Source organism: Antechinus flavipes, chromosome 1, assembly GCF_016432865.1.
Source record: "Antechinus flavipes isolate AdamAnt ecotype Samford, QLD, Australia chromosome 1, AdamAnt_v2, whole genome shotgun sequence".
Lineage (NCBI taxonomy): Eukaryota > Metazoa > Chordata > Mammalia > Dasyuromorphia > Dasyuridae > Antechinus > Antechinus flavipes.
In genome coordinates, this window is record NC_067398.1 from 151,944,649 (window position 1) to 151,971,408 (window position 26,760).

General features: G+C 34.5%; 1 protein-coding gene across 6 annotated transcripts in view; it reads left to right on the forward strand.

The window, feature by feature from the left end:
- The window catches only part of MAST4 (microtubule associated serine/threonine kinase family member 4), an 802,919-nt gene that overhangs the window by 681,214 nt on the left and 94,945 nt on the right, over positions 1-26,760 (forward strand). For 5 of the 6 annotated variants that reach the window (XM_051991531.1, XM_051991539.1, XM_051991547.1 and 2 more), the window contains 2 exons: positions 21,561-21,630; positions 26,381-26,459. In XM_051991531.1, the coding sequence (XP_051847491.1) occupies positions 21,561-21,630; positions 26,381-26,459 (149 nt within the window). Of the gene's footprint in view, positions 1-21,560; positions 21,631-24,954; positions 24,976-26,380; positions 26,460-26,760 lie in introns of all 6 variants that reach the window. The other variant, XM_051991523.1, reaches the window with a different exon arrangement.

Here is a 26,760-nt window from a genome sequence, read left to right on the forward strand (position 1 = left end):
TTGTGTGGAAAGTGTTTTATAGTTTTGCTCATAAAGTTTCTGATTTTCCCTTTACAGATAGATTCCTAAATATTTTATACTATCAGTAGTTACTTTAAATGGAATTTCTCTTTGTAACTCTTAACTATTGGATTTTGTTAGTGATACATAAGAATGCTGATGACTTTAAGGATTGTTTTTTCTGACCAAATATCTATCTTTTTAATTTGTAATCACAAAAGGGATTTCAGCCACTATGTAGTCTAATGATTCTTAAACTATAGTCTGTAAACTTAAAAAAAATATAGTTTTATGACTATATTTCAGTATAATTGGCTTCCTTTGTAATCCATTTTTTAAATTTAAAAATATAATTTGAGAAGAAGGATCATAGGCTTGATTAACTTTTAGAGGGGATCATAAAACAAACAAACAAACAAAAAGGTTACCTAAGACTCCTAATCTAATCTAATTTGTATCTAAAGGAATCCCTGCTCTAACTTAGTAAGTAGCTACCCCTCTTATATTTAAATAACCCCAGTGGACAGTAGTTCACCACCTCTTAAGCAACCCATCTCATTTTTAGACAGCTTGGATTGCTAGGAAATTTAGCTTGATATCAGGTTAAAATTTTTTCTGTCTCACATTCCACCCATGACTTCTAGTTCTATGCTCCAGGATTAATAGAACAAATCTAATTCCTATTTTACTTGACCTTCAAAAATTTGAAGACCTCTTTCATCTTGCCCCTTTGAACTCTTTTTTTCTCTACCTAAACTTTCCCATTAAGACCCATTTAAACCCAATTAAACTCTCCAAAGATGGTAGCTATGGAAAACTTCAGACAGGACCACACCAACCTTGGTATTGACTAGAATTCAGCCTTTTGTACAAGCTATCTTCCCCAGAGCCATTAGACAGGCTTTCTTTCTTTCTTTCTTTCTTTCTTTCTTTCTTTCTTTCTTTCTTTCTTTCTTTCTTTCTTTCTTTCTTTTCTTTCTTTCTTTCTTTCTTTCTTTCTTTCTTTCTTTCTTTCTTTCTTTCTTCTTTCTTTCTTTCTTTCTTCTTTCTCTCTCTCTCTTTCTTTCTCTCTCTCTTTCTTTCTCTCTCTCTCTCTCTCTCTCTCTCTCTCTCTCTCTTTTTGGGGGGCTGTGAAAAGGCAAGATTGGAAGCCCCTTCTTGTGAAAAGAATTAGCTATACAAAAAGAGAGAGATGCTTCCTTTCTTGGGAAGAGTCTTCTATTAATCTTTTAGGATGGCATATACACATGGATTTCATTTTCCAGTGGTGGAGGCTATAATTCACTTACATACCTTTGCTTTGTTTCCCTTCTGACCAAGAGCAAATTTTAAGACAAAAGGAAGAGAGAATCCAACTTTTGTTTGTATGATCAAAATGAAATAAAATTAAGTTCATCAACTCTTTTCCCTTCCTTTCTACCACCATTACCAGCCTAGTGTCCTAATTATAAAGTGATTAAACTTACTGTAAGATCACAAGAATTATCCATCCATGAAATCCTAGAAACATAGAATTGTTCTATCATTCACTCATCACACAACTAACATTTATTAACCATCTAAGGTATTCCAAGGAATATAAGCAAAGTCCAAAATAGTCCCTGCCCATAATGTAAAAATTATGTACAAACTATATATATATAGATATACTAAGTTGAAAATAATCAGCAGAGGGAAAGCACTAGCATTAAGGAGGATGAGAAAAGGATTATTGCAAATGGTAGAATTTTAGCTGAGACTTGACAAAAGGTAGGCGGCAGAGGTGGATAGATGATAAAAATCCAAGGAATCTGAAGATGGACAGTCTTGCATGAGAGATAACAAAATAGACCAGGTCACTAGATCAAAGTATTTATTGAAAGGAATAAGTAGTTAGAAGACTAGAATGATAGCCCAAGGTCTCCCATTGTATCCAGGGCCATCTCCAGTTGTCTTGATCTATATCTTGCCCCTGGACCCAGATGGCTCTGGAGTTAAAAATGAGGCTGGTGACTTTGTTCAGCCCTCCCTCACTTCAGTCCAATTCACTTGCATGTCATAGCATCACTTCTCTGCTGTTATGGTCCTCTTTAAGAACAAAGGACAAACAACATAAATGATAAGCAGAGCTGGCTTGTGAAGGACTTTAAAAGACAAACATTTGCCTTTTGAAGGATTTTACATGTAATTCTGGGGGGTTATAGAGAAGCACTGGAATTTATTGCATGGAGGAGCAATGGGTAACATGGTCAGACCTGTCACTTTAGGAAGATCAATTTGATAGCTGAATAAAGGATCATCAAGAATGGGGAGACCAACTAGAAGACTGATACAATTTATCTGTCTCTAGCTTCACAGAATTGTAGAAACTCACCTAAATTGATGCTTTATTTTACCAAAAAAAAAAAAAAAAAGAAAGAAAGAAAGAAATTGAGATGCAATTTCCTAAGGTCACACAAAAATGAGAATGGCAAAGCCTAAAATAGGATTCAAGTCTCTTGATTTATAATCCACATTTTTACCAGTAAATCACACTAATTAGGTGTTAGCATCAAGTTTAGCATTAAGATGCAGAACCCTCTAGAGCTGGGGAGCACCCCATTGTCTAAGGAAGGAGAAACTAGCCCATGTCAGAAGCAAAGTAGGTCACATTTCCTTTGTCAGTCAAAATGGAACTGGGCCCTTACTTCCAGACTGGGCAAGATAGGTTGACCCAGTCTTAAAAATAAAACAAACCAAAATAATAGTGTTTTAACATATATTTCTGTGTTTACTGCTAGAATGTTTGGGTTCTCCCCAAACTAAATAGTAGGCCTCATAAATCCTGAGCTTAAATGCCAGGAACTTTAACAATATATAATTAGAGAATTATGAGATATGAAGTTATACATACATTCTGGTTCTCATATGAAGTTTAAATGGTTCCATTCTGGGAGAAAAAGATTTTATTAACATTCCTGCATTGGAATTTATGCCATATTTTTCTCCCTTTTGCTTTTTGAGGAAGCATAAAAAGAGAAGCTTTCAAAATTATAAATCTATTGTAAGTAATGGAAGAAGAAATGTTTTGTTTATGTATAATATGAATCCTTTGTGTTTGTGTTAATCTTCTTTAGGGTTTTTAAGGAAGGAAAGGGGAAAAGGAGGATGTTCTGCTGTTAGCCTATATTGTAACTCCTAAAAATCAGAATTGTCACAGGAAATTCTGCTGATAATGATCTATATGTTGTTGATTGCTAAGTACCTGCAAAACTTTTTTTTTTTAATGGCAGAGCAGTTTATGTAAAATTTCAGGAAGTATGAATCTGATTGGCATTGTGCAGACTCAAGCTGTATTAGAGGGGGCAGATGTTCCATACCTTTCCCATATATGAGGAAAAAAGATGTAAAGTTGTAGTCGTCCTTGCCCAGGTACTTGGATCTACATTGTAGTCAGAATCTGTAGGAGTTTCCTCTCCTAACAAGCTCCTGCATGGATTATGGTCAATTGAAAATAGTTTTCATTCAGCATTTTGTACAGTCTCTCATAAATTCCTCCTATCAGATAAGAGACAAATTGGCCAAATAAAGGAGTATTGCATACTTAATTATTACATCTATTCCTTGTCTTTGCTCTGCTATGTAATCTAGTCGTGTAACCTGTCTAAGGCTTAGCTTCCTCATCTATAAAATGGGTACAATATCCACTCTTCTTATTTTTATGTTATGGTGGTTGTTCAGTTATTCATTTGTATCCAACTGTTTCATGGGATTATTGTAAAACTTGCCTAATTCAAAGTATGAGAACATGCTTTTGAAAACTATGAAAAGCTACCCACATACATGGAAATTAGCAATGGGGATTCTCCTAGGAAACTCAGAGCCTAATCCCATCCTCAGTACCATATGAAGGCATCTAAGGGCAGCAAACCTAGTGTCAGGATCCAATCTCAAACACTTCTAGCCGTGTGATCATGGAGAAATCACTTAATTCCATTTGTCTCAGTTTTTCATTAGTCAAGTGAGCTAGAAAAGGAAATAAAGAACTCCTCTAGTCTATTTGCCAACCAAACCCCATATGGAGTCACAAAGTGTCAGACAAACTGAAATAGCAACAGCTTCATGTTGTGGAGAGAGCATTAGACCCAGACCAGTGCAATTCTGATTCTGGCTAGCTGTGTAACTGTAGGTATCTCACTTTATTTGCCTGTCCATTTGTCTGTAAAATGGGAATGGAAATAATACACTTTCTGCCCTTATAGGGCTGTCGAAGGAAAAAATTATAAAATTTAAACTGCTATATAAAAGTGACTGCTATACCATATTCCCCCCATTCCCCATCCCAGAGTCTCAGAATTCGAGTAAGGACCTAACAAATGCTGGAGATACAAATTTAACTAATAAATTATCCCAGCCCTGATGGAGTTTACATTTTAATGGAGAATACAGTGCAGTGGGTAGAGAACTGAGCCTGAAATCAGAAAAACCTGAGTTCAAATCCCACTTCTTATTAGTTCTGAGTAAGTAACTTAAAAAAAAAATCTGTTTGCCTAATTTCCTCAACTATAAAATGGGAATATTAATAGCACCTGTCCTTCAGTGTTGTTGAGAGGATCAAATCAGAGCATATTTGCGCTTAGCACAATATCTGACACAAAAGTGCTACATAAGTGCTTATTTCCTCCCTTCCCCCCAATTTAAGGAAGCCATGATCAAGGAAGCAGTTAAATGTATTTTGCCACAGGACAGATGGCAAAATTTGCAGTCTAGGTAGATCCTAGTATCCTGGTGAGTAGTTGGTGATTCATAATCAGTTCCAGAGTAGACTTCTCAATCCAAATAGATTCCCTCTCTCAGGGTGGGAAAGCATGGGGGGAAGATCATGGTCTTTGATACAGGGATGGCATCAACAGGGCAGAAGGCAATATGCCCATACTGCTTAGGCCCTCCTGAATAGCTAGATGAAATTGAACTAAGGCCAGTTAGTTTTACATTTAAGAATGAATAACCATTTATTAAGCTTTTACCATGTACGGTGGATTATAATAAATGCTAGGGATGCAATTTTAGGATTTTAGAAGAATCCCCACTCTAGAATGGCAAATATTCCTAGACTGAAAGCTTATGCACATATAGATATAATTCAGCCAAATGTAGGAAATCAAAGATTATGACAAGTTCCTAAAGTTGGGGGAAGGTATATTTCCCCCTAGGCTTCTATAATTTGGTTGGTAATTTGAGATTAAGAAATCTAAAAGCTATGTCATTTTTTTCCTTTTCCTTTTCTTTTCTTCTTCTTCTTCTTTTTTTTTTTTGAAACCAATTGAATTTCATCATTTCAGGAGAAATGGGGCTTTGTTCTCTTCACAATTCATTTCATTTGACAGTTTTGATTTTCCAGAGAACAAAGATCAAATGTCAATTCTTTCCCCTCTATGGACCCCCTAGCAGATGTCTGCCTCCTTTGCAATATAGAAAATCTATGCAGTACCTCTTGTTACAAGTGCTACCCATGCAGAGATGTCTGCCTTGACAATGGTTCCAAAGAGCTTTTTTTTTTCTTTTCATCTCTATTTTTCTTAATGGTGACAAAGGATAGATGTTTGTTGCCTCTGATGACTGTTAGAGCCTTAGCTATAACCCTAAGGAGTTCATTTACGGCTACCTAAGCACTTCTTTTCAGATTATTTTCTAAAATTTTTGTTATTAGTAAGCTAAGATGTGAAATACCTAAGTTTAGAATACTGCTCTTAACATTTATCAAAAATGAGCAGTAACTTTTTAAAGTGTTGTTGTACCTAGAGGATATCATTTGCATATGGCTTTTACCCTTGCCATCTGCCAGAGCACCCAGCCTCCAGTTTGCAACTTAAGTCAGTTTTATGTTTAGGGCCTTCCAATATTACTAAGAGTACTAAAGTTATACCCTTTCCCTATTCAGTCTTTCTCATACCTCATGGTAATTAGTGAAGGATTCTCACTGCTGCCTTCTAATTCCCATCTATTCCCTCTTTCCAGGATTTTTTAATAATATTATGTTTTTCCAATTACATGTAAAGACATTCATTTTTGTAAGATTTTGTGTTCCAATTTTATTTTAATTCTCATCTATTGAGAAAAGTGGGGCTCTCCCTGAGTCAGAAATTGATTCAGATATGAAGGCTAAGGTATAATATCTTTATATAAGTATTTGGCAGAAAGCTAGAAGAAAATAAAGCCTCTTTGTTATAAGGAATTACCATCAATAGCAGGAATGATTTTTATAAAAATAATTATGTAAGCAGTTGAAAACTTGCTTTTTTAATAACTTGTACTGTAAAATCATTTTAGAATAAGAAACCCAAGTCCCAAAGTTTCCCAAACTTACCATAAAGTTTGCAGATTTGAGTTGCTGTGTCCTTCAGATCCAGAATGTAACCAGTAAACTTTCCGTGGAGATACTGTCTTCTCTCCTTTTATGCAGTTGCATAATGATAGGATTTCTAATGATAGGATTTTCAGTCATACCTTTGTATTATTAGTTACACTAAAATAGTTGTACATTTCTGATTTTCAAAAACAAAGCTATATTATGACAATGATGATATACTAATAAGTTTACTTAGCATATTTTAAGGATGAGGAATATATAATCCAATAAGTCATTTTCCTTAGTCCTCTGGCATATTGATTCATTAACTGAACTTTTGGGTTAAATTGTATGATAGAAATGGGTTTAATCAAAAATGGAACAACCACATAGGAAGATATACTTTAGAGCTGGAAGGAATCTTATTTATTTTTTTAAATTATTATTTTTAATTTTTAAATTTTTTTTTAGCTTTTTATTTACAAGACATATGCATGGGTAATTTTTCAGCATTGACCCTTGCAAAATCTTCTGTTTCACCTTTTCTCCTCCTTCCCCCCACCCCCTCTCCTAGACGGCAGGTAGACCAATACATGTTAAATATGTTAAAGTATCTGTTAAATCCAATATATGTATACATTTTTATAGTTATCTTGCTGCACAAGAAAAATTGGATTTAGAAATAAGGTAAAAATAACCTGAGAAGGAAGCAAGCAGACAAATACAGAAGAGTGGAAATGCTATGTTGTGGTCCACACTCATTTCTCATAGTTCTTTCACTGGGTGTAACTGGTTCTCTTCATTAGTGAACCATTGGAACTGATTTGATCCATCGAATTGATCATCATATAGTATTGTTGTTGAAGTATATAATGATCTCTTGGTCCTCTCATTTCACTCAGCATCAGTTCATGTAAGTCTCTCCAGGCCTTTCTGAAATCATCCTGCTGGTCATTTCTTACAGAACAATAATATTCCATAACATTCACATACCACAATTTATTCAGCCATTCTCCAACTGATGAGCATCCATTCAATTTCCAGCTTCTAGCCACCACAAAAAGGGCCGCCACAAATATTTTTGCACATATGGGTCCCTTTCCCTTCTTTAAAATCTCTTTGGGAGATAAGCCTGGTATAAACACTGCTGGATCAAAGGGTTTGCACAGTTTGATAACTTTTTGAGCATAGTTCCAAATTAGAGCTGGAAGGAATCTTAGTAATCTGAGCCTGAAGTCAGGAAGAATCAACTAATACATGAGTTGAAATAACAGTTTTACTGAGTTTCATTGGAGAAATGATGGACAGAAACAGCTACACCCAAAGAAGGAATACTGGGAAATGAATGTGAACTATTTGCATTTTTGATTTTCTTCCCGAGTTATTTTTACCTTCTGAATCCAATTCTCCCTGTACAACAAGAGAACTGTTCGGTTCTGCAAATATGTATTGTATCTAGGATATACTGCAACATATTTAACATATTATAGGACTGCTTGCCATCCTGGGGGGGGGAGGAGGGAGGGAGGGGAAAAAACGAAACATAAGTGATTGCAAGGGATAATGTCGTGTAAAAATTATCCTGGCATGGATTCTGTCAATACAAAGTTATTATTAAATAAAATAAAATTAAAAAAAAAAAAGAAATAACAGTTTTAGCAAAGTTTCAGGATATGAAATAAACAAATCCGCATAAGTCATCAGACTTACTATAAATTATCAACAAAGTCCAACAGCAAAGAGGTAGAAAGAGAAATTCCATTTAGAATAATTGTAAGCAATATAAAAAGGTAAGAATCTATCTGCTTAGACAAACTCAGAAATTATATGAATGCAACTGCAAAATACTAATAGTAATTAGTAAAATAGTAATTGCTCGTGGATATAAGAATGACAATGCTACATAAATCAATGTACTTATTTAGTGCTTTACCAAACTAACAAAAATCATTTTATAGAGTTAGAAAAAATAATAACAAAATTCATCCAGAAGAATAAAAGGTCAAGAATATTAAGAGAAGAAATACAAGACATTCTTATGGAACATAGAACATTTTTAATTTAATTGTCAGAATTAAATGCCTTACCTGTGGGCTTCATTATTTTCTCCCCAGAGTATTTATTAAGTACTAATTATCTAATCTGCTATGAGAAGATCATGGGATCATGCTTTCTAGCTGCAGCCTATAACCTTATCCCATGATTAGCAAAATTCTTCCTACATGTTTAAGGATGTGGGGAACCCCTCTCTTGAACTTAGTCTTGGAGAATTGCCTAAGTAAGTCACTTAGAGGTTAAATAACTTGACCAACCAACGGAGCCCAGGCAATGCTTCTCAACTTGGAGCTCACCTCTCCATTCCTCTGTTAGCTGCATTTACACATTTAATATATTGAATTCAGGTTTTTCAAGTATTAAAGCATAAATGCGATGCCTTATTACATGGCTAAGGAATGAGCAAAGATTTACAGTGAGGAAGAACACTTAGTGAATTTACTGTTTATATTTCTATTAGGATATCATTTGTTATCTTGAATCTATATGCCTTGAATATAACTACCATTAAAGGGTAAAGAGGAGGTGTATAAGGGTCTAGACTTGTGATTTCATTCATCTGAGGAATTCCCCCAACCAAGACACTTTGAATAGTCATGCAATTTTGTGGATTTGGATAGCTGCCTGCAGGATTTAAAAGTTAAATGATGTGCCAATGGTCACCTAGTTCATCTGTATCATTGGAAACAAGACTTGAATGAGTTCTTCCTAACTTCAAGACTTTATCACTGTGCCATAATTCCTACTTAGGGTTCCCCCAGTCAGAAATTATTTAAGGTACCATTATGGATCAGGCACTGTGCTTGGGGGCACAGTATGAAAGAAGAAAGGCAATCCCTGCCCTCTAGAAGCTTGCAATTTAATGGGGGAAGACTGAAGACAAAAAGAAAGCTGGTGAGAGGCATAATGAAGGCCATTCCAAAGGAGTGCAGCTGCTGGGCTCTGAAAAGATGACTGTCTTTAGAACCATATTAAAATGGAGGCTTTCAGGGAAATTTTTCCCTCAGCCTCTAGCCCTCTATCAGGGAGGCTGCTACTGAGATTACTGATGAGATAAGAGTGCCAAAGGTGATATTAATCTCACAGGTTGATGAGTTTCCCGGAGCCATGATGGAGTCTGATCCAAAAGGAGGCTTATGGGAATTTATAATACTATAATGGCATTACGAATTTTAAATTGATTGAACCTTAATCCGTGCTGATAGAAATTTTGAGAGTGTAAAATTCATTCATATTTAATAATTTCAAACATCATTTCCTAGTATGAATGAATGATTTTAATGAAAAGAGAAGACTTGTTTAATTAGCTGTGTGACTGTGGCAAGTCACTTGACTCAAAATGTCTCAGTTTCCTCATCTGTAAAATGGGAAATTATAGCATCTACCTTCCAGGGTTCTTGTGAGAATAAAATAAGATAATATTTGCAGAGTACTCAACAAACCTTAAAGCACTAAGTAAATGCTTGCCATTATTCTTATTATCAGTTCAAACAAATGATTACAGTTGATTAGGGAAGTTTGAATGGAGCCCTAATTCATGTATTTGTTAATAATTCTTCCCTTTTATGACCACCCTTACTAGATCTTTCCCTAAGAATATATACATGAAACACAGGCCTTGAGTATATGTTTTTAGAGGAAGTGAGTAATGGTGAGTCTATAATTTACATAATTGAATGAGATCAGGGAGAATAGGTAGGACAATTTCATGATCTCACTGGATTAAGAAAGATACTTTTCTTGTGGTTGGTTTAGTAAGCCTTTTGTGAAAGACTTGAGATTTAAGAAATTGTTTAAATAATAAGACATTTTACCTATATTATCTTATTTGATTCTCTCAACAATTTTATAAAGTAGAAGTTTTTTTGGTACTCTTTTTCTGGATGAAGAAACAGGGGAGTTTAAGTGTTTTGCCTAAGTGATATCACATATGCAAAGAGATTTTGAAGTCAGATCTTCCTGCCTCTGTGACTAACAATCTATCCATTGTATTATCTAGCTGTTTATTACCTAAATATAACTAATAATGTATGTGAAACAAGCAAAATTTAATTTCCAAGTGTAATATATGAATATGCGAAGGATTGGTGATATCCTCAAGTAAAGGAACTTCAGGTCTGGGTCTTTTTTCCATCCAAGCAGATCATACTCAAGTCTATTATTTACTGACTAGATCCTAGGTAGTTGACTGAGGAATGTGATGTCAATGCTGTCATTTAAATATTCTCTCTTACTTAATGATTTCTACAAACTAATTCCTGAACAGAATTCACCCTTTTTCCATTTAAAAGGGAAATTATATTAGGTTAAGGACCTGAAATAGGTCCAGCTAAGTTAAGATATAAAAATAAAATCTATATATGGGGATACATTTGCTTTTTTAAAAAGCCTTTCAGTGAAGTCCAGAAATCTGTCCACTTTCTAAAATGACTAGGATTTATCACATTTCATAAAATTATTATTATATTCTAGGAATATCTCTTTTTGATAGCTCTTTCACTTTGACCTTTCAAATGCCAAGCAATAATTTTAAACAAAGAGCTAAGTGAACACCCCTATTCATTGCTGAGCAGGTCATTTACTTTTGAGGTGAGAAAACAGACAACTAAAAAAAAATGCTTTCTTTATCATTCTCGACATTCACCGATCTTTCCTTGGAATCACCTTGAGATGTGACATCAATCCAGAGCAATAAGGAAGGGTCAATGAAAAGCTAAGACATTCTCAAGAATCCATTATAAGATGTCTCAAAGGAATTCTTATCAATGCTGAAGCATTTCAAAGTGTACACAAATTCCAAAGTCAACTGCTTCATGAAACTGAAACTCTAGGTGTCCTCTAAATCTAACAGGAATTGACCGAGTTATTAGGTCTCTGTTCGACCCACTACCACCCTATCAGTCATTTCTTTGAAACTGTTAGATCCACATGTATTACTCTGCTACTATAAAGCCCTGCTAATACTCTGAATTATTAGTCTTATTATATATAAATAGTACAATCAGACTTTTAAAGTATAAAGATTTGTGTAAATTATCCTTATTATTAAAAACTCATATTTATATACTTTAAATGTTTCATCTCCTCCTCCCAATTATGTTAAAACAATTTTTTTTTTAACATTTAAAAAAAAGTTTTAGTTCTAAATTCTGGACCTTCCTCCCAACCTTCCCCCTTCCCTGAAATGTTTTACATGATTGAACATGTATATAGTTTATACATATTCAATCATGTAAAATATTTCCATAAAAATTATGTATATATAATATACATATGCACACACACACACACACACACACACACACACACATATATATATATATATATATATATATATATATGAATTGGATTATGCATTAAGAACTGGAAGATTCTTAGAGGCCACCAAATCCTACACATTCATTTTATAGATGAGGAAACTGAGGCAGAGAATGCATGTCCCACTAAATATATCAAATGTTAAAATATAAAGCTTCGATTTATGAATCCTAGAACAATATAGTTCCCCATAAAATACCATGTGTTCAACTAACACAAATCAACTGGACATCATTGGCTTTTGTGATTCCAAAGTAAATGTCATTGATAAGAGAGAAAAACATAAAGACACATGTTCATGACAGCATATCTTTTTTTCATCATCATCATTCCCACATTTATCCCTTTCAGGTTCATAAAGCCTTTTTTCTCAAGTAGCCTCCTGAGATGGGTAGTGTGAGTCTTATTATTCTCTGTTTCACAGATGAAGAAAATTAGAGTCAAAGAGGATAAATTGATTTCTCCCAAAGTCACAACTGGCAAGTGATAGAACTGAGGCTCTAAGATATAAATGTTTTAAGTTGCTCACTGTTTTTAACTCTCACTATGCAAAATAGGATCTTTGAAATTAACCTGTAATTCAGTGACCTGACTTTTGGCCAGTAGATTCAATCTTCTCCCTAAGCCTTTTAATTAGAACTATTTAAGTGTCACTTCTACCCTCTTCCCCTCCCTTCTTTCCCTGCCTTTCTGCTGCCTATTTGAGACATCTTTGAGGATTTAGCTGTCCAAAAGGCTGGCTTTGGAGAAAATAAGAGAGAGCCTAGGTAATACAAAACTCAGTTTCTTATATAACATGATTTCTCTTAATTCTTACTGCCACTCTCTGCTCAAGTTTGTTAATGTATCTGTCCAGCAACCTGCTCTGATGACTTCAGAGTTTTCCCAGATCCATCTCTGAAAGCCAGGCTGAGGGCAAAGGATTTCCTGAGCTAATTAGATGCCAGCCAGCTGCCCACTGTAACAGAGCTATTTAATGGAAAGCTTAATTAATGCTGCCCTTGATTGTTTTTTTAGAAAGTTTGCTGTCTAGGTCTCTGAGCAAAAGGAAGGTTTGAAAACCTTGTCTTCTGCTGACATAAAGTGAGACTAGGTGTGACTGGATCTCTTCCCTTCCCAATCCCTCTCAGGGAGAGGCACCTGCAGAACAGTCCTGGTACCCAGGTGTCTTTTCTGCTGACTGCCACCTCTCTGAGTTGGAGAGTGCTGAGTAAGGTCCTGTTTTTTTTTTCCTCCCCTCTTACCCAACATTCAATTGCAATGAATCTCCTGCAAAGGGGTGTTAAGTCAGCCTGGCACTATTTATTGTGGTGCTAAAGGCTGAGAGCCATTTTAGAGCATCATCAAGTCAAAACTGGGGCTCACTTTTGTGGTACACCAGGAGTTTCAAATGGCAGTTATTAATCCTCAGATCCTCCCCTTGCTAGTAGAAAACCAGTGCATCAGAACCTCATGTTCTTTAAGGAGACAGCTATTAAAAATACATTAATAACCTGTAGTGGGTGCAGCATATGCCTTTTCAAAAGGTTTGTAGTTTGCCTCTCTGTGGTGAAGATGCGGGACTTGTCTAACCTAATTACAAAACAATCAAATGGTTTAATTAATCTGGATATAGCTTTCTTAACAATAACTGCCTCCAAAATGAGGCACCCTGTGTATCGCCATTAGGTGAAGGATTGTTTCAATGTGTTGATTACCTATTCCTATGTTACTTTTCCCTGGGGATGATAGAGTTAATTACCTACTTAAGGCTGGACCACTGGTCAGGTTTACTTTATCAGGTCACAAATATCAGCAGTAATCTCGGCAGTGTTTAAAATATCCTAGCCTTCAAAACATACAAGAGCCAACAAATCCCTAGGAGCAGCAGGATTTGAGTAATAAGCAAGTGCAGCACATATGGGCAGAGAATGAACTGGCACCAGTTTTCATTTGAGAGTCTCCCAGGTATTGCTTTGCAGATGGGTGGATGAATTTGGAGAGCAGGGCTGTGTGGAATGAAGGTCACATATAGGACTCTGGTTACAGTCCATCTCATTTTTCTAGTCAAGTCCCATGGTCCCTGGGCAGCACAAACACTTACCATAAGTCCTCATTTCCTCAAAATTTTTTCCAGTTTCTAGTTTTAAGTTTTATTTAACTTGGAAACCTTTTGAGCCCTTAGTCACCAAATAGTGTTACAGGTTACTAACTCTTTTGAGACTGAAAATAACTTCTGAGTACATAGCATTTTGTGGTTTACAAATTGAACTCATAACATTTTTGAAAGATAAGTAGTTATTATGCCCCCTTAAAAGATGGGGAAATTGGATTCTCTCCTATCTTTCATCCTTTCTTGTTCATTAATATTCTAAAGCTTCTTCTTTATTCTAAAACCCCTAAATTCACTCCTTACAAGAGAAGACCTTGTCTTCTATTTGAGAATATTGAAACTGATGGATTAAATACTTCAAAACGCCTTTATCTTTTCACTTATCCTCGCCTCTTTTGCTTCAATCTGGAGATTGAATCAATCTTTTATTCCAAAGCTAGTCCTTTCCCTGGTACCATCGAAGTTATCACTTCCTATTTCCCCTAGGAGCTTGCCCTGTTGATCATTTACGCATCCTATCTTTCTTACATAATTAGATTTGTCTCTGCATCAGCAAAAATCTAGTAGAATGTAATCTTCTTAAGGGTAGAGTCTGTTTCATTTTTGTCCATATAGTCTTTGGAATATATAGGAATTTGATAAATGCTTAAGTGAATCCCCAAATCCAAAATCCTTTCTCTGATTCTTATGTCATCTCTATCTGCCTTTCTTTACTGCCCAAGTATATATTCCTTGAATTTCTGACTTCATTATCATACTGAATGGTTTCCCAGGTTCCCAGTTATCCTCCTCATTGATAAAATTGATGTTGTTTTTTTCAATTTTTAGGCTCCTTATCCTTATTCTTTTCCTCCCCTTCTTGTGTTTTCTCTCTTCTCTTGATTTCTGTGACTTTGCTTCCTTTCTTAATCTTCACTACTTCATTACACTCTTCCAGTTTTTTCCTAGGAGTATTTCTCCTTCACCTTTTCCTTTTATTCTATTATCTCTCTGCCTCTGTTTCTCTCTGACTCTCCTCTTTGTCTCTCCTTCTCTATTTCACTGTCTCTCCCTCTCCTTTCCACCCTATACTGAACCAGAATCATATCTTCACACTACTTTCTAACCATCATTATGCTGTAACACACCCAACATTTTTCAGATCCTTTTATTTGTTGTCTTCTTTCATTAGATTGTAAAACTAGAGGGCAGAAACTTTCTTGTTTGCTTTGCAATATCTCCAGCACTTAGCACAATGCCTTGTACATAGTAAGTGTTTAATAAATGTCCTTTCTTAGTTTTCTCAGTTATTCAAACTTGAAATCTAAGAATTAGCTTTAATGCTTCCTTCTCTCATGCCCCACATCCATTCATATGCCAGATGTTTTCTGTCATTCCTACCTTTCCAGTATCTCTTGTATTTATACCCTCTCTCTATTCACCCTAGATTAAGCTATCATCACCTCTCACCTGGTTATTGCAATGTCTTCTGAAGAGGTCTTTGCACTTTTGGTATCTCTTTTCCAATCTACCCTTCACATAGATCTGCCAACCCAAAACCTAGGATTGACCTTACTCAAAAACCTTTTATATGAAAAGGCATATAGTCAACATTTAATAAATGTTTATTGACTGATATTTTTAAATTCCTTAATAGTTACTGTATAAAATGCAAACTCCTTAAATTGCCATTTAAAGTCCTTTATAGTCTGGCTACAAACTAAATTTCCAACCTAATTTTACACAATGGATGTCAAACATGTCAGTCAAACATGAATAACTGGCTGTGCCACAATCCTGTTTTGTTTTTCCCTGCCTCTGTGCATTCACCCAGGTCATCCTCTGTGAATGGAAACATACTTCCTTTTTGTCCCAGCTTGTTTAAATTATTTTATTTATGGTCTTGCTTATGTACCACTTCCTCTCTGAAGTTTTCTCTGTTGTTCCCTAGCTGAAAGTGATTTTTCCTTCTACAAATTGCCTTTGCAGGGATATCTCTCACCTTGTTATTTATTTGTGGATTTATCCCATTGCTCTTACCTTGATGGTTGACACTGTGTTAATCTTCATTGCTTTCCTAATATATCCTACTACCTTTTGTCCATTTAATGTTTATTCATTGAATGAATAGATAATGAATAAAAGTTGCTGAATGAATTATTCTGAAATCTATCCCATATTTTCTGTTCCTCTGCTGTTAGTCTTACTCCAAGTATTCTTTTCCCAACAATCTTACATATTAAAGTCAGATTAATCTTGCAAAATAGCCAATACATAGAGTGCTGGACCTGGAGTCAGGAAGATTAATCTTCCTGTCTTCAAATCTAGTCTCAGACACTTACTAGCTGTGCCACTCTGAGTAAATCACTTTATACTATTTGCCTCAGTTTCCTCATCTGTCAAATGAACTGGAGAAGGAAGTGGCAAACCATTCTATAATTTTTGCCAAGAAAACCCTAATGAGGTCATGAAGAGTGAGACATGGCTGAAAAGTAACTGAACAACATAATGCTTAGCACATAGTAGACTCTTGATAAATGTTTCCTTCCTTCCTGAAACAAGGACTTCATTATATTACTTTCCTGTTCAAAAACTGAGAGCTTCTCCCATTGACTGAAGGATAAAGAATCAAATTCCTAGATATGACATTCTGTGCCTCCCATAATTTTGTCCCACACTACCAATTTGACTGTTTGATTATCTATTCTACACCACCAAAATGTCCGGTGTCTTTTCTTCTAAGACAGTCACCAAAAGTCACCTCAGTCCTGCACCTCTAATTGCCCTTGCAAAAATGTCAGTGGTTACTATAGAAGCTAGAACTTCAGAGGAGTCCCACACAGGAGAATAGCAACACCTGAGCTGCCTCCCAGTCCTACCCTGTCCCCCTCTCTCATCATTCGCTTTATTTTCTGGGGAACCGCCTCCAAGGTCATGGTAAGATTAGAATTCGGATTTCATCTTTGCTGTTTATTACTTGTATCACCTTAGACAAGTACCTCTCTGACCTCAGCTTTGCTCTTCTATAAATTGGATGCTAATACGTGCACTTGCCTTAGTTCACACTCATCTCATGAGATATGGAATAGAACAAGGTGCTGTGCAGATGTGATGTGGGAGTGATGGCTCTCTTGCTATTCTTGTTAGAAGATACCCTTCTCCTTCTTCCAGCCTGATGTCTCTGGGTGTCCTAATATAGCACACTCATTCCTGCGTATTGCAGGATTTTGCTGGTTTGATCTCTTTGCCCAGAATACTTTTTCTTCCATCCTAATTCTGCCTACATTTTGCAGGACATTAAGGACTCATTGTTTCTTACCAATGACAATAAATAACCTTCTCATTGAACTCCCTGCATCCAGTTTCTTTCCTTTTCCAATTCTTTATCTACAAAGCTGCAATATTAATCTTCCAAAGACTGACCACATCATTCCCTTTCTCAAAAGCATTTACTGGCTTTTTATGGCCTCAAGGATAAAATATGAAACTTCTTAACCTGGCATTTAAAACTTTCCATGATCTGGTTCCCATCTTTATTTGCAGACATTTCAAAATTCTCTTTTTCATACATTCTGCATTCCACACAAATATGAACAACCTGCTGTTTTCCCATATTAAATGTTCCCACTCCTGCTTTTATATATTGGCATGTGTCATCTTCCGGGAATGGAAGGTGCTCTTTCTTCCTGTCTTTATCTCATCATTGTTTTCCTTTGGTGCTTAGCTCAGGTGTCACTTTTCCTTGAAGCTTGCTATACTTTACTTCCTCCCAAAAAATGTTGTTGATAATCTTTCCTTCCTCAAATCACTTTGCATTCAATTAGTTGTATACACATTGCATCCATTCCCATTCCCATCCCTAGGAGAATGTAAGAAATCAATTATTATTTTGTTTTCATTTCCTTTTGTAGAATCCTGTCTAGAATTAGAATGAACCCTAAAGGTCATCTAAACCAACTTTCTAATTTTTCAGATGAGGAAAATGAGGTTCAAAGTACTTTAAGTGACCTTCCCAAAGTCACAGAGGTAGTAAATTGCCAAGGTAGGAATTGAGTCTTTCTTCTTTGTTGTGCTGCCTCTAATTTCTTAATAAATGTTAGATTAATTGAAGGAACCAACTTAAGGGGCCAGAACCTTTACCAGCTGTTTTCCTTCAGTTTTCCTAACTCTTATAAAATGGATTATCCCTCATTCTCATTTTGGCCCTTATATTATCTGCGTGTCCGTCTGTCTTGTCTATGGGAGATCACAAATGTCTAATGCTACATTTTGTAGCAGGTGTTCATTAAAAATTATTGAAGAAATAAATACAAAAAATAACTGCTGTTTTTTTTTTTTTAGGGGAATGTAAGATCATTTGATATCTTAAAAATGTCAAGAATATTAAAAGAGGATCATGGTATGTCAGGCACGTGCCAGGAAGGAGTTTTAAGTATTATGGGGATTAAATGGCATTATAGATTAAGTGAATATATGAACAAAGAAATGAAAATGATTTTTATTAAATGCTCACTATGTTCCAGGTACTACTATCTGTAGCCTAGGAGCTATAAATAGGCTACAGTGCCAGAAAGCAAGACAGCCCTTTGCCTTGAAGAATTCATATTTTTTGAGGGGAAGACAACACATAGAGAAAAGTGATGACAAAGAAGGGGTATTTTGGTCTAGGAAATCGTAGGGCTGGTACGTGGAATCTTAGGACAAGAATTAAAGTTATCTATAAATAAGGCATGCATTAAAATGGAACAAAAAATAAATTAAATAACAGAGAAAGTATGCATCTCCTAGAGAAAGCAGAAAATAAATTTTAAAAGACAATGAGAATTATGTCAAGATAAAGAAAATGTTATGAATAAAAGTGGGAAACAGCAATTTTGGAGTAAACAAAAAGGAAATGTGTATTAATTAAGTTAGAATATAGAAATAATATATGTATTTTTTAAAAAGGCAAAAAGACCAGAGATAAGAAGGTTACAAATGGTTAAAGTGAAAAGGGACTGACATGTATACTTATTGTGTATCTAATTTATATTTTAATATATTTAACATCTATTAGTTATCCTGCCATCTTGGGGAGGGGGTGAAGGAGGGGAAAAATTGGAACAAGAGGTTTGGCAATTGTCAATGCTGTAAAGTTACCCTTACATATAACCTGTAAATAAAAGGCTATTAAAACAAAAAAAACAAAGAAAGAAAGAAAAGGGACTGACAGCTTAAATGAGCATTTATAGCACAATTTAATTAGCTGGTTTTCTGATACAACCAAAGGGAAAGTATTCCTTTCAGTACCTTCATAAGGTAGGAGGCCATCACCTGAGATACATATATAAAATGAAGTTCTCAGGACCATGCACTCATCAAATTCAGGAACAAAGAATGAGTAAGAGTTTTGGGTTCATTTCCTTAACCTTTCTTTTCAAAGTGCTTCTTACATATTCAGGTAGTATCTTGACCTTTTTTTGATGACTGTGAACCTACAACCTCTAGTGTCCCCTTTTCAAAGCAGACAACATTTTGCATTTGGAACCAGGTTTTATATGTGCTGATATTCAGGTTTTAATTAGCACAAGCTTAGTGACTATTTTCAGAATGATTCAGTTTCTAGCCATTAAATGAATTGTGTGTATTTTGCAATTTGGTTTTGTTTGGTCTGTGTAGAGTGTGAGTAAATTGCACAGTTCCCCAAATAAAAATCAACCTCTCTACTAAGACACCTGGTCTCAGATTTTTTCCTTCAGGGAACAAAAATTCTTGCCACCTTGAAATTATTGACACCCCTTGAGGAATATGAAAAGCAATGTAAAAGCCAAGGGAAGGGGAAGAGAGTTGAAAGAACTTAATTTAGCTGTGCAGATAAATGGACAAAAAAAGTCAGGGGGTACTGGGCAGCAAAAGCTGAATCCTCCTCTCCAGGGGCCCACAGAACAGCAGATGCAGGGACATGATAAATTTCATTGCAGCAGGGGAAATGTATCTTGATTCTCTATACAGAAAGAAATGGGTTTCTCAGCGCTTCCCTGTTAAATAGCTTTGATTGTGTTGTCTGTCATAAAGTTAATGGCATCTGTTGAAGACATCACTATAAAATTTGCAACCTTAAGTTAATTGAAAAATTTTTGTAGAATTGTAGCAAGTCTGCAAGTCCTCAAGGTAGCCCTAAATGTGTTAGTCTATTCTCCCCTAATGTGTTAGTCTATTCTTTCTGCAGATGGGTAGTAATTTTTACCCTTTTACAACCAAACACTGACTTTAAACTGAAGTCTTGCATTCCTTATACCTAATTAGAGTTATAAATTCCATTAAGGAACCAGTAGTGTAGCAAATGGTTAGCTGTTAGTAACTGGGCATTTTTCCTGGAGTACTTTTGCTTATTTCATTAAAAAAAAATAAGATATGTTTTAAGGTTTTTTCCCGTCTTTTTTTGTCCTTAAAAAAATTAAACTGATTGCATTTCAGTCATGTCCTCAGACAGTTCAGCCATTCTAATTAAATATGCAGAGAAAGACAGGGGCAAGCTGGAGTATCCCTGAACTTCCTCTCACCAGCTGCCTGCCAAGCTTTGTCAATGATCAGCAGCAGGTTGAGGCTAATATGAGAAAGTAACAAGCCCCCAGAGGAAGTGCCCTCCTTACAAGGAGCCATCATTGCTCCACATCACTTAGGAAAAAAAAAAAGACAACTTCCCCCTATCTGATCTAACCAAGAAATGGAACATGCTTTGAGAGGAATTTTTAAGGCAGCCTAACAATTCATAGTTCATCTGGTTAAGATTAGAGGAATTTCAGGGAAAAACATTTAAAAGACATAATATTATTCAAACACCAGTGGTTTTCGGGGTTTTAAAAATAAAGATATATGCTCTTTTGGGGATGGTGGGAAATATTTCAAGTGTCTACCATGTGCCAATCACACTGCTAAGAGTTTTGTAAATAAAAACTTGATCCTTAAAATAACTGTAGTAGGTAGATGCTATTACTATCCCCATTTTGTAGTTGAGAACAATGAGAAAAACAGGGGTCAGTGACTTGTTCAGGTGTTAATCAGCTGGTAGGTATCTGAGGTCAAATTTAAACTTGGGCCTTCTAGATTGAAGAACAAGTTTTCAATCCATTGTATTACAGCTACCATTTTAGAGCTAGTGACTCAAAAGATATATGTTTTGTTTCATTTCATATTGATAAGTGATGTCATATTGTTTGCCTTCCCAGAGGGTAGAGAAAAGGCAGGAGAGAGAGAGAATTTGGAAATCAAAACTTTAAAAAAAAGAATGTTAACTTTAAAAATATAATTGTAAAGATATCTATATGTTAAAAGTATTCTTATCTTTTCTTCTTAGGTATTATTTTGATTTATTAAATATTTTAAGATATAGCACATTTGTCTCTAAAATGTATGTCCATGATTATAAAGACCTAATTTTAACAAAATAGCATCTATTCTTATCCTTCTAGCTGCTTTCTTAAACTAAAAACATACCTTTGAAACATGGTTTATAAGACAAAGGGATTTTTGTGTTTATCATTTTTCAAACCTAGGCTTTGAGGCTGATCAGTAAATATGAAGGAAGGTGAAAGAATGTGTTTATTCATATGCCTTCAATGGAAGCCTCATTTTTGTTTTTGCTCTCATACTTGTGAACAGTGTTATGGAAAATAAATGGGATTACAGTGGGAATTCGCGCCTCCTCTCCCTCCCCGCTACCCTTTCCATGGTCTGGTTCCTTAAGAAGTTATGACAGAATGATACCGGAACCCTAAAGTGATACAGATAAAAAGTCTTATTATATTTTCTCTCTTTTCTTCTCAACAGGAAATAGTCCTCAAGATAGCCCAAGAAATTTCTCCCCTAGTGCCTCAGCCCACTTCTCTTTTGCACGAAGGTAGGTGTGTGTCTGTCTGTCTGCATGTCTGTTTATCTGTTGGAAAACTGGATGTATGGAATGGGGAGGAAATGATACATGTACCTAGTGGAAATTTGACGCACAAATACATATTAACCATTTTGTGAATATTATCTTTACTCAGTCACCAAAGAGCCCCACAAATCATGTGATCTTCATATGAACTTCAGTGTTTTTAACCTTGCCAACAAGAAGTTAATTGTTTATTTTTTCCTTGGATATTTGTCATAACAAATATATCACCTGCAAAAGAAAATAGAGAACAATTACTCACAAAACTTAACTCCATTTCATTTTCCAATTAAAAGAAAGAAAATGCTCAACATCCATATCACTTTTATTTCCATATCCAAAAATTTAACTTAAAATTAGATTTGCGAACTAAATTAGTGGAGTAATTGTTTTTTTTTTCTAAGCCATACTCAAAACTCTAAAAATGTTAAATCCATGTTTAACAGAAATGAAAAAAAAATCATTGAACTGATAGGTTTCACTGATGAGGCGAATTGACATTTTTATCACCTGCTTTTCATATCTTGGGGACAGAAAGAAGACAGCATATACTTGTCTTAAATGAAAATCTGCTTAGTTTTAGTTTAATGTATAGATTTTACTTTAGGAGCTTTAAAGAATTTATGATAGTGAGTTAGATCAATTGTGATTTCTTATAGAATATTCATAGTGAAACACCTCCACTAGGAAATAAAATATATACAGGGAGGGCTTACATGCCATAAAGATATTAATAAGCTCCTTAAAAAGTGAGTCAAGTTTTTCTCTTTTCTCCAGTAGGCTCGTTTTCATTTGTTCTTCAGAAAGAGACCTGTGAGATTAAGAAAAATAATTAGTGCAATTTGGTGTCTTTGAAAATAAAGGTACAAACACTAGAGGTACAAATCTCATTACACCATGCAATTAAAATGATTACAAATCATATTCTTTTAATCTTGGCTGACTTATAAAAGTTGAGAGTTCCTAATAATTAAGTAGATGATTGAAGGACAGATGAATTTGGTTTCCCTAATAAAAATAAAATAAAATAAACATAAAGAAGCCCCCGGCATGTTAATATTTGTCAAATAGACCATAAACCGTGACAGTGGATTATCACATGAGAGCTTCAGTTCAATTCTGAGTAAATTTCCAGATGGAATTCCCTACATGCTCCTTCAAAATATATTAATTTGGGTAGGGACCTCAGTAATCATATATTTAACTCTAAACTCATGTTGGTTATATACTTATTTAATATCATGCGATCTCTGGTGCTCAGAGTTGATTTTCATACAAGTAGTGTGGAAATTCCATATATGAACCCTCATTCCTTTTGTCACACATTCCTGAAATGAAGGAATGAAATAATTATTTTCTGAGCACATCTCATTTTGGCAATTAAAAAATTAATGTGAGTAAAATATTTAGATCTGAACATCCTTTTGTTTTCAGATAAAGAAAAAAAGATTTAGTAATAATGCTTTTGGTTCTATCAGTCATATACTACATGCCAGAAAATGTTATCGATATAGTACCTTATTATAATTTCACATTGACTGATTTAAAAATTAGAAAGTCACATCATGATATATGACTGCTTTCAGAAGTAGCTGTTGGTATAAAAGTATTGAATCCATTTTGTTAATGATAAATTTTTTAAATGAAATTTGTAGTAAAAAGAGTGACACAGGAAATGTGACTTAATAGGTTGAGTCTGCTATCCAAGATTCATGTTCCCTTCATTTCTAATTGTAGCACTGACTAGTCTGGGTGACTTGATTAGAGATATTTAACCTTTCTGTCTTTAGTTCTTTCATTTAAAAAAGAGACTTTTCATTAAAAAAAGATTCTTGAGTTACTTATCCAAAAAGTGGTAGAGGTTAACTAACAATTGTTTTCAGTTTCATTGGAAACACACAATATCGTGTAAATGTTAGCTAATCATAAGGTTTTTCCTAACAATCCAGAGTTTTATATATGGCAAGTTAAATTACAGAGTACATTTTCATAAGTAAGTTGTAAAGTCTTGAAAAGAGATATAGCAGATCATGGCATTATTCACCGATCATGCATAAGCCTTTCAGGAAGAGGAGTTTTATTTGGGATAGTGAATTAGAATGTCTTCTATTTAATTTAGATACCAAAAAAGAAGTTCCAGAGTATGTGTTTTTATCAAGTATGCCCAGGAAATAATTGAAATTAAACAAATTATTTTTCTTCATCAAAAGCCAAGTTAATGTTTGGAGCTTTTTCCTTTCTTTGTAATAGAAAAAAAATCATCCTCTTATTTATTTTTTTATCAGCATTTAAATGCTGGTGCTGGTTATTGTAACCATTATATTTGCATCTCTTATTTCCAACAATCTTTCTTCATCTTTTTTTATGAAATATGCTAAAACTCTTACCTGCAAGGAAAAAGCTCTTATAAAAAAAGCAATATGAGTTAAATTTCCTTTTTAGAATTTCAGTGATAGCAACTATAGAGAGGCTATGTTGAGTTTAACTAATAGACAGCAAATGGCTTTACTTTGTAATTATTTGTAATTATTCTTTTAAAAGTTTCTGTTTTTCCTAAGTATAGAAAGCCCTCTCTGATGTGTAGTTGTCATGATAATAAAAATGCAGTGATTGTTTTTTTTTTTTTTTAGACTACATTCAATTAAAGAGACCCTTAAAACTGATATAGACAGACAAGTATCAAGTTATCCTTAGTCCACAACTGTACAATGTATAATGAATGCTCTCATTTTAACATGCTTCCAGTTGTGTCTTTTGAGTAAGCAAATGTAATTTATGCTTTAAAACTAATAAGAACACATCTCTTGAAATTGTTCATTCATCTGAAAGATGCTCATTGATACCTGAGGGAAAGGAAAGATAATGAATCATATGAACATGGAAAAAGCATTGTGAGGGAAATGGTATTCCTCACTTTTTCCAGTGAATGGTTTATGATAATTGATATTAAATGGACTGAATAATTGTTGTTAATATCCTATTTTTGATTAAAATATATATAGGTTTTTTAGATGTAAAGTATAGATATAGGTTTTTTAAAAAATCTTGAATAACTAATCAAAGAAAACAGTTTTCCCAGAAATTGTCTTCTCTGTGTTTTTGTTTGAATATCTTTTTTGAACATATAATTTTGATAATTTGCTAATATTTAGTATCCAGCTTGAAAGCTAGGTGGTTTTAAAATTTTTTGGAATAAGATAACAACAATGATTTCAATTCCATTTTCTCAGTATATTGACATATATTATTTTGCTTCTGTTCTTTAAATATTCTGTTTCAATTGTCCTCCAGTCATGGGCACAGAAATGACAGGTAAATTTTGTTTAAAACATAGTCTGTAATGTACATCCATTTGGATTTATCCATCTTGTCTCTGTGAGCCATAAAGTTAACCACCAGTCATGCTGCCCTAGTATAGCTTGAGTTTCATTTTAGACCAGAATGTTCATTTTTCACACTAATAGTTAACTATGGCATTTTTCAAATTGAAGTCTGATCCTATTGAAGTTATTGACTTCCCATCATTTGAACTATATGTGTAAGTGTAGACTCTAAATTTTCTTTGTGTTTACTTTTCATTTTTTTTAGTGGATTGATGCAGTCATGACTATAAATAAATTCCACTTTGAATAGTGATTCCAGTAGTCCTCTATGAAATATATTTCCTCCTTTCTTATATGTATCTCAACCTATGTATTTTCATTTTGTTACCTAATTAAGATAATTGTTTCTCTGTTTTCAATACAGACATGAATGCTTTTATTTTTAAGTTATATGTTCTTTAGTGTCTCCCATCTCTTTTCAGACAAGATTAGGAATCTAAGCTTTTGTTATGTTGCCTTAACTCGGACTCTTTATGATCTTCACTCTGTAGCTTAGTAGCCTCTCATCTGTGCTTCGAATATAAAAATAAAATCAAGCTTCCTTAAGACAGGGGGGAAATTTTTCCATAAAGCTTTGACATCTGTCTGTCTAACACCCAGCTACTGTGATAGGCAGAAAAATCTTCTGTTGTCAGCTGTCTAGAAGGATAACATTTCCCTCATAAACTTTTACAAAGACTACAACTTTTATCTGTTGTGTGACTGGGTCACATGACTGATATTATAACTCCATGTAATGCAGATTTGTAAGCCCAGTTATTTTCCTGATACTAAAACAATTAGCCACAAAGACTTGAACCACTGGGGAAACTTCCTGTATCCTTTTTTTTTAAACAAAAAATTAAAATCCAATCTACTCTTAAATTTGTGAACACAATGCTTTTTATTCAGTTGAAGAGTACACAGACCAATGTAAGATGCCAGACGTATAATTTAGACCCAATATCAATTTCTCCTTCTAAAGAATATGATTCTAGATAATCTGTTACCTAGTGGGGATGTTTTTCTCTATCCCTTTACTTCTCATTAATTTGAATCTGCTGAGTTATAATTATCCCTGGTATTCATTTTTGTCAAAGTATATTAGTGAGAGATCAATATTATGGATCATCTAATTCAGTTTCTACTTGTTTCAGCCTATTGATTCTGTTTAAATAAAAGTCAACCTAGTGTATAATATTTGTTTACCTCAACCACTGGTGAGAGTTACCCATTCTCATGCACCTTATTGTGTATTGTTGTATCATTCACTTGTCTAAAAATACTTGTCACCCTATGATTTCTGTATGATAGTACTCTAGTGTTTACTTGCACTAAATTCCATGTCTCAATAGGACTGATGGACGCCGTTGGTCTTTGGCTTCTCTCCCTTCTTCTGGCTATGGAACAAATACACCCAGTTCCACAGTATCTGTAAGTGTTTGATTTTTTTTTTCCTTTTTCCTAATACCTTAGAGGTATCATGTAGGTATTTTTTTTTCTTAAGATGTTTTTAGTAGAAGGGATAGACTAATTTGTGTATGTCTGCCACTCTGGCTAGATTTTGTATCAACTGATAGCCAAGAAAAATAAAACAAATATGCCTTTTTATTGTGATCTTTTCCTTTGTGATATTTAAGAATAAGTCCCAGTAATAGTAAACTTGATTTTATAAGGTGATATTCCTTTTAATTTTAGCCTAGGTTCCATAAAGATTTGAGGCAAGAAGTTCAAA